Source organism: Lycorma delicatula, chromosome 4, assembly GCF_047948215.1.
Source record: "Lycorma delicatula isolate Av1 chromosome 4, ASM4794821v1, whole genome shotgun sequence".
NCBI classification, from domain to species: domain Eukaryota; kingdom Metazoa; phylum Arthropoda; class Insecta; order Hemiptera; family Fulgoridae; genus Lycorma; species Lycorma delicatula.
The window spans coordinates 114368814-114382942 of NC_134458.1; the positions used below are offsets into that span (position 1 = coordinate 114368814).

General features: G+C 28.8%; 1 protein-coding gene across 1 annotated transcript in view; it reads left to right on the plus strand.

The window, feature by feature from the left end:
• Positions 1-14129, plus strand: part of LOC142323771 (protein kinase C, brain isozyme-like) — an 883957-nt gene that overhangs the window by 551463 nt on the left and 318365 nt on the right. Inside the window, exon 3 of the mRNA XM_075363963.1 lies at positions 8500-8582. Coding sequence (XP_075220078.1) covers positions 8500-8582 — 83 coding nt within the window. The remainder of the gene's footprint in view (positions 1-8499; positions 8583-14129) is intronic.

Genomic DNA, 14129 nt, shown 5'->3' on the forward strand with positions numbered 1-14129 from the left:
CTACTATTTGTAGTTATTCGTACTTTGTTCATAAACCACAGGCACTGAAATAGTAAATGTAGTAAATCAACGTAAAAAGATACTTCACATTATACTGTAGATAGAGAATAGTGTTAACTCGTTAGTGACGTGTAGTAATTACAACACAATTTTGATAAATTACACTTCGAAGAGTTTTTTTTTTTTACCAACAATTAAGAAGAAAATTTTGTTTTACTTTACTGCTTAAATTTTACATAAGAAGTACTTATGTACGTAAAAATTATTAGTTATTTAATTATTATTATATATTTAGTTAATTATTAGTTATTTTATTTCACAAAAAAAATATTTTCGCGTATTCGCGGTTTGATAAGGATATTAAGAGACTAACAAACGTAAAAATGTCTTATAAGTACAATTTATTACTCTAAAAATATATAAAATAAATAATAATAACAATAAATACAGTGAATTTTGGTTAATATGACCACCAGTTATTCGGAACAGCCGTTTAATTGGGGTATTTTTGTTAAAAAAGAAACATATTGGTACAATTCATGTAAAATTACACAGGTTTAACGATCCAAAATGCCCCTTATAAAGCACAATAGTTCGTTCGTTTCTTTCTTTTGCTTCTAAAATACCACAATTTTATTAGTGATTTAAATCCCTTGACTGTTGTTGAATGTTGTATTGAGGGAGGTAACTTCTGTCACTGGTCTGCACAGTACTTAGTGCGTGGCGACACACACAACATGTAGTAGTTACGACGAAGCAAGTGTTTTCATTTTCTTCATTGCGAGTCCGTTATTCATTGTGTATGGTGCTGTTGTTATACTTTTTCCTTAATTATTTTTAATCACTTTTGCTTATCTTTTAACTTTCGTTAATCATTTATTTTTTTTAATAATTTTTATCTTTTTACTTTGAAGTGTTAGTTTAATTAAAAGTCGGTGTTTATAATTTATCCGATTATCGCGTAAAGATATGACATTGGCAGAATGCTTTGTTAGACAAGATAAAAAGTTATCCGTCAAACACTGATCAGCGTAAACTAGCAGAACTACTTGGAGCATCAAAAACTACAATTGCTCGGATTTTACAGCAAGAAGAAACTTTTTGCAGTGAATGGTCTAACGTGAAGGAGAAAGAAACTTCTCAAAAATGAAAACGTGAAAGAAAGGACCCACTCGTTGAGAAAGCTTTAAATGAGTGGTTTTCTACCGTTATTAGTCGAGGAGTAAGTGTCAGTGATCCTACGCTAAAAAAAAAGCAGAAGAACTTGCAAAAAAATTGGGACACTCATTTCAAAGCAACAGGTGGTTGGTTGTCGCGTTGAAAATGGAGACGTGAAAAATATATAAAAAAGCTCACGGTGAAAAGGCAGGCGCTGATACTGACAGTGCCGAATCATGGAAGAGTTCTAAACTTCCCGAAATAATGAAGAAATCTTCACCCGATGTCATATAACGCAAACGAAACGGACCTGTTTTATCGCGTTACGCCGGATGGGTCTCTGTTACAAACACATCGCATTATCTGGCTCAATAAAACCAACGGATCGAATTACTGTCCTCTATTGCACGAATATGTCTGGGAGTGACAAATGAAATCCTCTTTTTTTTGGTAAAGCAGGTAAACCACGATGTTTGATGTTTTAAGTGGGTTAGAATTGAGAGTTTACTCGGGTACTACTACTGTAATAAAAAAGCTTTGATGACGAGTCTAATTTTTCGTGATTAGCTGAGTGCTTGGGACAACGAGTTACAGAAAAATCAAGAAAGATTTGCCTGTTTATTGATAACTGTGCTGCTCATCCTAATGTAGATTTACCAGACATTCAAATTGAGTTTCTGCCACCGAATACAACGAGTTTAATTCAACCGCTTGACATGGTAATAATAAAAAATTTTTAATTTATTTACCGAAGTAAACTAATAAATTACATTTTACAAGAAACTGGAAAAACTATGTTGACTTCTTCGGCTACGGCTAAAGATTTTAATGCACGTGTAAATTTGTTCCAGGCAATTCAGTTCGTAGCCGATAGCTGGGGTAGGTTAAATTAGCACTATCATAAATTGCTTTGCCAAAAGTGATTTAAAAGTCAATGCCGACGATGATACTGAAACAATCGATGCTGATGACAATGATTACGTTTTTTTTTTTGCAGCACCAGGATCAGAATTTTGAAGAGTTTTCAAATATAGACAAAAAGATACAATACTATGATGAGAATTAAACCGGTGATGAAGAAATAATTAATAACATTACTTGTAATCAACAACTGGTCGAGATTGAAGAAGGCGAACCCGATGTCAAACGCGTATCTACACAAGATGCAAAAAAATTCATTGACGGACTTTAGCAGTATTTATACAAGGCAGTGATAGAAGAACTACGAGTCTGTACGAAATATGTAGAACGCCAAGCATTAAAAGGGAGACAACAACGCAAAATAAAAGATTTTTTTTCGAAATGTTTAAAAAAGTAAAGAGACATTAAGTATTTATTTTATTTTACTGATCATAAATAGCAATCATTATTGTATTTTGTACTTCTGTTTTGTTTATCAATCCTTTTGTTTTTTAATTATATATGATTGCAAAAACTATTCAGTAATGCACTGTCCCAGAACAGTAGTTTTTTTTTAATGTAATAGTCTTGTTTTTATATGTAGCTATATAATGGAAAAGGATAGAAGATAATGTATTTTATTAGATACGTGTTGTACGGTAGAGTATTTAAATGTTTATTATGTTGTAATTTATAATAGTGTTCATGTAACCTTAATACTAGAAATAGAATTCAGAATAGTAAATTGCTAATTCGAGTTTAATAATTAGAATATATCCTTTTACCGTATTTGTACATAACTCCTCATTTTTCGTTAATATCGCTTAATAGGGTCATTTAGACCCGGTCCCGAAGTGGTCTGATTATCCGGAATCTATTGTATATATACATACATATATATCATACAAAATTGTAATGCTAATAAAAAACAAAATTGATTTCGTGACAATTAAATTATAAATACCAAAATGCAGTCCAGTTTAATAAAGACGTTATAATGGCTGACAGAAAATAATACTGCGTTAACAAAAAGATAATAAAAAAATCTAAATTTATACAATTCACTTTATACAATTATTATTCACTTTTATTGTTTACAAAAGAACTAGCTTACACTTTATGATTGAATAGAATACTGTCACTTTCACTCCTAATTATTAATAACTCACCAAACGGCTTATTGTTTTCAACCACTACCCGAAATGGAATACTCTTGACGCACTCTTCAGTCGTTACCATAAGTTTAACTGTTATCGCTGTTATCACACACTGCGCCGAACACGGCCTTGCAAATCTACTCACTCTGTCCGCTGATTCCCGGCCGTATTTATACCACCTGATCTGCAGTACCAGTACCCGACCTGACCTTTTGATTGTTCAAGCGCAGTAATTTTCATTGCCCTCACTTTCTACGCTTTTCTCAAAGTCCTTTTTCCAGTCCGGTAATCCTTCTGGTAAAACAGGAGCTTTTGAACGTGCCATTTTCTGTACTACAAAGAACAAATTGTTAGATAGACCCGTTCTTTAATTAAAAATGCCCTTTTAGTTCCTTCTAGATTTTTCTTTCTTTATTTTCTCTCTTTCTTTTTTTAGTTGGAAAAACCCGTTACATTGGTCTCATTATTGTATATATATATTTTACAAGTCGTTATGGCTGTATTGTTATTTTTTTCTTTTGTTGGTAAATATTACATAGAGCTGGTAAAATTGATATTACTCATATCATTATGATCTTTAGAAAGAATCACCCTTGATAAGTCTCGTAAAATAAATTAAAATAACCGAGTGCCCTAATTCAACAAAGGGTGCAGTTAATTAGTAACCTAGAAAAACTGTAACCAAATCGATAGCAGGAAAATTAAAAAATGGTTGGTTCTCTTTGTGTTTTGAAAGGAATGATAAATGTAGTAATCTAAAAAAACATTTAAAAGTGGTTATAATAAGTAAAGATTTAGAAAAAGATTTAAGATAATAAATAAAAGATTTCCACCTTAAGGTTAAGAAAAACTTCAGATTTACTCAGTACGATAATGGTTGCATGTGAGAAAGAGTTTCACATGTTTAGCATGTAATAAGCCTTATCTTCTTGCAATTCCAGCAACATTTTAGTCATTCCTTGCCGTAATCGTTGGTCATATCAAAAATTGTTTCAGACAAAGGTTTTTAGGAAATATTTAGAGAACTAACGACCACTTTAAACCGATTCGATACTGTGCCTATTAAGGGAGGTATGATTATTTTTTGTCTTCAAAACCCCATTTTTCCAATCCCTGGACCAATGGTTGGTGATATCCAAAACTTTTACTTACATAAGTTTTAGGCCCTTATCCAAAAAATAGTAAGAACCTTAAATAAATTTGATATTTTACTTAATAAGAAAGTTATAGCGATATTTTTTTTTTCGAAAACAATTCTACCACCATGGTCCGATTTTGTCTATTAACGAACTCGGCGGAGATTTTGGGTGGGTATATTTTATGTATCAATTTGAAAGTGATTGGCGAAAAATTACGGCAGTTATCGTGTCTACAAGAAAGTGAAAAATATATATATAAACTTTTGAACTGACGGTGGTTTTGGGATCTGCGTGATGTGAAAGCGAAGATATGTCGAAATTTTCCGGAAGTCGAATCATGGTACCCATTACAATAGGTAGCTTTCTAATTAAATCTACCTAATTTACAAAATATCTTTACTTTGCTTCAACACCTTTTCAAGTCTCCACTCAACTGTGCTCACTATATCAAAATACGTTTTGAGAATTTATAGAATATTAATTCGTCTACCAAAAGAAAGGTGCCACTGTAATTATCCTATTATGGATAATAATGTGGAAATTGAAGCTGGTAACATTTAGCTGGCGCTTAAGTTATAATAAAAAAAATAATACTTTTATTAAATAAATTTAATTTTTGTAGTTAACTTTTAAAAAAGTATCCGTCTAAATTTTATTAATTCTTACAAGATATTGCTTTTTACGGTTGACATGGTACTATTTAGAAGTTATATTTTTGTAAATTCACAATACGAAGAAGATTAAATTTATCATCGAAGACATCTAAAATAAGAGGAATCTCTCTGAGGTTATACTAAATAATAATAAAATTATTCCTGAAATTTTAAACCTAACCAACCGCGAAAAATAACTCAAGATCGGTAGAAGCTTACTAAGGAAAATTGATGGTCTAAAGGTAACAGAGGAAGGATACAAACTGAAATGTAACAAGGAGATTTACCAAAATCCAAAAGACCTAAAAACAGCGATAAGGAAAAGAGTATTTTATGTCGGGGTGGATCCAAACAGATTAAATAAATAAATAAATCTTTGACAAGCTGTGGGGAACATTAAAGGAAATCTAATCATCTGAAGCAGATGGAAGAGGGCCTCCAAAGGATAGGCTTGAAAGAAGAGGACTGTTGCGATAGAGATCACCTTCGAAGAATAATTTAAAATATAATAATCCTTTTTTGTAAATATAAAATACAAAAAATATAAGACAGGAAGAAAATGGAGAGATGAACAAATTCATCTTCTTGAAAAAATGAGAAACAAATGGAAGAAGAGAAAAGAAGCTGAAAAGAAATGATACTTTTGTTGTCCTAAGTTGGCCTTTTTGCATTAAAAAAAATACAATACAAAGTATAATTTTAAAAAATAATATCAAAGTAGGAAATGTCAAAGATGAAAATATGTGGTATATTCATATAAAAATTTTCATAAAAATTAAATAAAAAAAAGCACAAGTATTTTGTACTACATCTAATCTAGTCTCATAATTTATTCCATAATTAAATGTTAATTAGTACATGTTCTGTTAAATTAATTTGATTTTCTCTCGTTTAATTAGCTTTCGTATTAAATTATTTAATTAATATATTACATTATTCACGATGAATAAGGTATTATTTATTGTGGAGTATAAAGCACAATTCTATTTTTACTCGTTTTTGTTATCTGTTTTATTACAATATTGTGCAGTATCTATTCACTATAATATTGCACCGCTTCTTGTTAAATCTATTTATTCTTAACATTTGGTACTTAGTATAATGTAAAATTAATTGTTATTAATAATATTCTTATTTTGTATATTTATATTTACTTTTGTATGTCAACGGTTTTCTGAATTTTAATTTTCTGTACAGTTTTAAATTAAAAATAAATGTTTCTGATAATTCTTAGTCGTTATATATAATTGTAAACTTTTGTTATATATTTCCAGATTACATTTAAATACGGGAAAGGTATTATTTGATTAATAAATATTTCTTAAAAGATTAACTAATTGAACAATGATTCATAAAAAAACACTTAAGAATTATTTTAAATACGCTAATTACGTATTTGACCGTTTTGCGAATTATCTAGAAATTACGTTTTTTCTTACAATTAGTCTTTTGTATCCGAGACAGATGTGCTAGGCTTGAATGCTTAGTAAAAAGTAAAAAAATGAAGTATCTAACGCGTAACTGATTATGCAGACTGGAAGTAGCGGGTGACTATAGGAGTAGGTCGCGTAAGAAGTGACCTCATTTTCAGTCTTTAACCTTTCTTTTTCTGTTTAGTCTTCGGAACTACTGTAACATATTACTTCAAAGGTTGAGTGAGAATGATATGTATGAATATAAATGAAGTATAGTCTTGTACAGTCTCAGGTCGACTGTTCCTAAGAAGTGTGGTTAATTGAAACCCAACCACCAAAGAACAACGGTATCCACGATCTAGTATTCAAATCCGTATAAAACTAGCTAGCTGCCTTTACTAGGATTCGAACTTTAAAATTCTCGACTACGAGTTCAGCTGATTTACGATGACGAGTTCACCACTAGACCAACCCGGTGGGTTTCATTTTCAGTCTGTCAGTAGATGTTGCTTTACGATAGCACTCCCCAACTACCACTCTTCACCCATCACTCGTCCACGACGCTAAGAAATATAACAGCACACTTTGAAACAGAAAAATTTATAAAAAATTATTGCTCTTAATAGTAAGGACGTTCTGTAAAATTTTATAAAAATCGAAAATCATCAAATTAAGCTTTTTAAATTTGTCAAATTTTTTTCTGCTCAAAACTTCTAAATATCAGTTTTAATTTTTTTTTTAATCTGACGAATAAAAATCTGGCTATTTAAAGATACAAAAAAACAGATGTACCAAACTGTATACATTGAAAACAAGACCTCGCTTGGTTCTATAAACTGGTAGGATCAAATTAATTTGAATTTCAATGTTTAAGTTTTTCCCAAGAATATGATGAAGTTTCTGTTAGGAAAATCTTAATTCATTCTCACAATTAGTTGGCGTAAAGTATTCAACTTAAGTTGAATACTTTACGTCAACTAATAAACTTTTGAAACCGATCCTCGTTAGTGATAAAAGCACTTAGAATTATTATATACAATTGATTTTCCATTATTATTTGTAACGATTCTTAAATGGTCATTTCTATTCGCCAGCTTAAAAAAAAAATTTGAAACTAATATCTAGATAAAGTTTTGAGCAGAAATAAAAGCTTTGTTTGTTTATTAAGACTAAAAAAAAGTATTTGTTTTATTACACATCGAAGTTACGTACGTGTACCAAATTTCAATAATTTTCATACGATAGTTCATGAGAAATGAAAATTTTCAACTAAATGCATGAATTTAGCGTAGGGGTAGCGCGTGGGGGCATGGGGGTGAGTCATATCAAAATGACGACACTGTAGCATTGTATTGTCATCGAAGTTACATACGTGAATCAAATTTCATTGATTTTCATACGATAGTTCATGAAAAATAAACATTTCCAGCAACATGCATGAATTTAGCGTAGAGGTAGCGCGTTTCATATCCAAATTCTACAGCGTAGTATTGTATTGTCATAGAAGTTATATACTTGTACCAAATTTCATTGATTTTCATACGATAGATCAAAAGATATAACAGTTGCAAGATTTGATTATAACTGAAGCAAGTTAAATAAAAGCTTATAAAAAAATTTACACGAAAGTGAAAAATTATTATGTATTTAGTAGTAAACAAGGGAATTCTTTTAACAATTTTTTTTGCCTCTTCACACGATTTTAGATTTAAAATTAGTCAAAATAAGGATATTTTAGATTATTTTTCTTCCATTTTTTTAATTATGTTTTCACCAGTGAAGTAATATAGCATTCATAATATAAACGTAATTTGGAAGTAAATTAAGATTCCCTCATATTTTTTACTGTTGCTGTTGAAGCAAATAATTCAGCTTCAAACTCACCAAAATCGGTGTAAAGCATGTAGTGTAGTTCAATATATATAGTGAAAATAAACTGTGATTTTCAGTCATTTAAATTCTTAATTTACGAATTATATTTATATTTTATGTTTTTTCTTAAATTATTTACACATTCATTGTACTCATGTGATAAAAATGTTTGATTATAATTCTTTTTTATCATTTTTTTTTTTAGTCTGCAGTTTTGTGGTACATAAACGGTGCCATGAATTTGTCTCATTTACCTGCCCGGGAGCAGATAAAGGACCAGATTCTGACGTAAGTATTTATTTGAGCTATTATTATTTTTTTAAAGTACTCATTTATATTGTAATAATTAATTAACACTTTTTTTAAAAATTCTGTAATAATTCAATTCTGAATGATATTTTGAATTCGAAAAGTAATTTGTTGGTCTAAGAAGTTGTTTATTGTACTGCGAGTATTACATAAAGTAGGGAAGTACGTACATTTATTAATCACTAAAATTTTGAATTGAAAGCAGAAAACTGTTAACTATTATTTTTTTTTGTTTCTATTCATTATAATTTTATAAATAATAATTAATTAATAAATAATTTATGTTTTAATGATGTTGAAAAATAAAACTGCTGATATAATAAAGTAGGAATAATTTAGATTGGCCGATGGACGTAACAGATAAAAACTAAATTTTTTTTAGAATACTTCTACTGTTAAACAGTGATATATATATATATATATATCTCATATTGGAAACATCCACTGTCTAATAATATAAAATATATATATATATATATATATATATATCCATTGAACGAATGAGTGAACTTATGGTATGGTGCTTGTTTGCGATTTACTTATGGAGGAAATAATTGCGGTCACGACCGGCCGTTGTATATCATTTCGTATATACTATTATTTATTTTATCGTTTTCATATCGGTCAAGTTGTGATTTATGTAAGAATCTTTCAAATCTGAATAAAGAATTGTCATGATGGTCTTTTTTTAATAATTGAACATATTACATAACTTAGGAAATTTTATTTATAATTTTTACTTCTAACAGGCTGCAAACTCGGTTATAGTTTGGCATTTAATTTTTGTTTTGTGTTAAACTAATCATTGGTTTTTGGTTGAGGGTATCAACCTGAATGTCTCCGAGCGGTTTTTTTTATATACTCCTTTTGGTTCTTTTCCTTTTTTATTGAGAATTTTTTATGTAAATGATTTTTATGGTTATTTTAATTATTTATTTTTTGATTTTCTTGTTAATAATTAGCTAATATTTTTTTTTCTTTTTTGTTCAAGTTTCCTTTATTTGGGTTTCATTTATGGTTACCTTTCATTTATGGTTGTTTTTTTTAATTAACGTTAGTTAAAACAAACAATACTTTTTTCCATTCATCGAGGCATTTCTCTAAATATTATCTTATGGCATGTTTGTAGTAAATAAAATAAATTTAACGTGTGTTAATTTTATACATTAGACTAAATGACGTGGGAAAGTTAACAAATTTATGCTCAAATTACGCAAAAAAATTTCATCTACGTAACCGAAATTGACGTTGTCAATACCATAATTGACAAATAAACTGGAATACCATGATTGTAAAATTATAAAATATTATTTTTTTTTTTTATATTGATTAATTTTGGATAAGTTTGGCTGTGTGGGAAGAGATGTTTATTTTTTAATCTATTTCAGACCAGTTAAAATTATTATTAAAATAACAAGTGAACTGTATTAATATGCTTTATATTATTTCATAAACGGGTGGTATTTGAATTCAGTTATTACTCTAGTATTATCTTTGTGTGCCTGTGGCTTAATTAGTAATGAAATTATGAAGTGAAAAAATTAATGACCCTTGCCAGGAATTTCACGTAAATACTACCTGTTGCAGTAGTTGACTTATCGGTTACTGTATTACCCGGCCATGCAATTATGTTTCAACTTTTTTGAAAATTCATTTATAATAAAAAAATTCCCATTTTAAATATATTAATTTTTTATTTAGTATTGTTATTTTTAATAAAAAATAACCTTTTTTTCATCAATTCTTTTATGTATGTTCCTTTAATTCCGGCCAGCGCGATCCACTAGATGGCCATAACGTGTTTTGGATGAGGTATTTTTTTTTAATGGTTGTATTTTTCTATCAATCACGAATAAGATTTCTGTTAGTACCATATGTTTGGCCTGATTTGCTATTGTTTGTGGTTTTTACAAAATATATAATTTTACTTTAAATGAAGAATTGATAAATTTGATAATTTTTTTTTTAAATATTAGACAACTAATTAAGCAAAACGATTTTATAATTAATAAGAACATCAATTAAAAAACCTGATGTTACAGGCCGGTCCGCAGAAGGTTAATGAAAACTTTTAATGAATGTCATTTGGAACATCCACCAATACATCAAGCGTTCATTCGTGTTCATTTGTAACGTGTATACCGGCCAAACGATTACTAAGTACGTTGTAAAGAATGTATAATCAAGTGTTTGTAATAATGTGTTGAATTTCCTCCTGCTATAACAGCTTTGAAGTAAGCCTGTAAGTAAGTAATTAAGTACTGAAATAAATGCGTACATTATTATTTATCTATAAAATTTTTGCCATATTTTAAAATCGATTCAAAGTCATTCTCTTTTATCCTGGAAAAACGTAACCCTCAAAATGAAGTCCAATTTATGCCTAAGTATTACGCTTTATTTTTTGAAACAAGCTATGAATGCCAATGTTGTCCCTGTATGCTTAATGAATAGTAATTCAATTAAGAGGTTCAATTAGAATTATTATTAATTAAATAACATTATTCTTTATACCACACTGGATCTGTAGTATATATTCGTATAATACTTCTCTTTTATAAAATGATTTTAATTAGTTATGTGATCTAAATACTTTTTCCTTTAATATTTTGCTGAAAGGAACAGAAATTATAATCATTTTTGATACGGAATTTATCCGCGTATCATGTGTTCGAATCATGGTATATAACGGATAAAAGATAAAAACACATTTATGAACGCAACTTTAATTTTTTTTTTGTTAAATAGAGATTATTATTATGTTCTTTTGTTATTTCGATGATTGGTTTCACGAGATAAAGTTATCTTTTAATTAAAAAGTTATCTTTGGCAAAAGTTAATACAGAATAGAGATTGGAAATGATTTTTCTCTTTGTAATCAAATTCCAAAACATTCTAGTTCACGGTTAACTACACAGCTTGTTATTAAATGTATTTCTTTATTTCATTGTAATAATTTTACTATAAAGTAAAATTATTACAATGAAATAATGCATTGTATCATGTTTTTCAAATAATGTATAAAGTAAGTAGAGTTTATCGTTTTAATTCGTTGTAAGAGAAATAATGTGAGATGTTAAAATTAAACGAAATTGTTTAAGCTAATTTTATTAATTCAGGACAAAGAACATATAAACAAATGCAGTCGTTTCTTCATTAATGAATTAAATCTTTATTAAATTAAACGGTTTGTTAATTAATGCAATATAATTTCATTCTGTTTAATTAAATTAATCTGAAAGGCGTATTCAAACTGTTTTATTAAAACTGTTCTTCAGGATTTCAGTCCTTCCTTACTCACTATTTATATTTTCTCCTTAATTATTTGATTTCCTGTTTCAGCTGCGTATATTTAAATCGAAACTTGAATAATTTCTGAATTTACTTCTTGTCATCTGTTGAAAAATTGGATTATCGATATTATTAATCGGTAATTCTACTGGATTTAGGTTTATCTGTTTACCTAAATGTAGATTTATCATTTATTTTTAATTTGAGCATCAGTGATAGGTGTTTGAGCTAACGTCAATGTATCTAAAACGATCAACCAACTATAATTTCTATCGCTCGTTTGTATTTTCAAAACGTTCATGGTGATCAGGGATCAACGTTAATAAAAAAAATTAGTATTTAAATGTCTCTGTAATTATTCCTCCAAAATCATCGATTTATCCTCACACCCTTCTTAAACTTAACACATGTTCGTTAAAGTTATCCCACTGTAATTACCGAATAAATATGCAGGGAAAGCAGGTGATGGCAAACAATAACGCACTGATGGGATTGAGTTTGGTTACGCTTAGAATTGTACGTCTGGTTTTGTCTTTAGTTCTCACGTTTCTCTTAATTTACTCTAATAATTTATAGTCATTATATATTCTAATCGTTTTCTCTACTGCATTCCTCTACTTACTACACATCAACATATCTAAGGTTTCGGAGACTACATCCTTTGCAACCAAACATTACACTAGAAAAACTCTGACAAAAGTAACTATATTGTACATTTTTTTGGTTTTCTAAAGCGTCTCTTTAAAATATTTTGCTGAGTCTAATATAAGTAATATTCTCTCTCAAAATATTTTCGTACAGCTGTGTTATTACTAAAATGACTATCGTGGGAGAACCAGGTATATGTAAAATAACCTCGATTAATGCTATTTTCTAGTAATAAATAACTAAATAACAATTTTTTTTATCTTATTGTGTAGTTATATCATTAAAAAGAGAATTATGTGCATTTGAAATTAAATTAAGGCACCCTACCTGGAAGAAATTGACCATCTCGTCAACCTACCCTATCACTCTATATTTAGTTAAAAATTCATGTGATTTACTCCAGTTAAACTATGAAAATTTGATATCCGATTACATTTATTGAAATAACGTATATCAGAATAGCAGCGTTTGTCTTATGACAATAGGTTAAATTTTAATCTTTCATACAATTATTTATTTTATAACAACCTTTATCAGTTTTTAACTGATAATTACAAATTGATCTATTGTATAAATACTGTTGCACAAGTCGTATAATTGACTTGTGCCTTTGAAAAAATGTGAATAAAGTCTTTATGTTTTGTCTATGCATCTAAATAATTTAGATTGACAGACAAGACTCATGCGATCAAACATTTAAGTCCAGATAGGTTGTCTCAGCTTAACGAGATGGCCTATAAACGACGTACAACTTCTAATAACAAAACGGTATTTTTTTATTATAATATTTATTAGAAATATTTAAAGAAAAAGTTTAAAAATTAAGATTATTGTTACTGTCGCAGAATTTGAAGAGTATGCCTACATCTATTGTTTTACTTAGATTTTTTTATTTAACTGGACCGGCTTTGAAACAGAGGTTTCATTATCACCGATTAAATCACTTGTTGTAATTTGTTAATTTATGTACATTATTTAAATTATTTATTTTTAATAATAGATCACTGTAAAATTTTTAATTTGTTGTTTCATTCTATTTATCAATTCAGAAAATATGACTGCGTAACAAAATAATACTAAGAATGTGTCTGCAAATATTCCTCCAAAACCATCGATTAATTCTCATATCCTTCTTAAACTTAACACTTGTTTGTCAATGTTATCCTACTGCAATTGCCGCACGAGTATAGATGGAATACGGATGATGGAATATAATAATGTACTAAAGAGGTAGGGTATGGTTACGCTTAGAATTGTACGACTTGGTTTGTCGCCAGTTCTCGCGTTTCTCTTACTGCAGAATAATCTCTGATCATCTCATCTACTGCATACCTCTTCTTACTACATACCTAACATCAAAGGCAACTGTATTATTTACAACAAATCCTGACACTAGAATAACTTTGACAAAATATAACAATGTTGTAAATAATATGTTTTTTATTTCATGAAAACTTGAAGTAACGTAATGATGAAAAAAAGATGCGATTCTTTTTTTAATTAATTATGTTTTTTAAAATGTCAAACATCAATTCTAATTTTAATAGTTTGACTGATCATTTTAAATTAATGAAAGTTGCGTGCGGT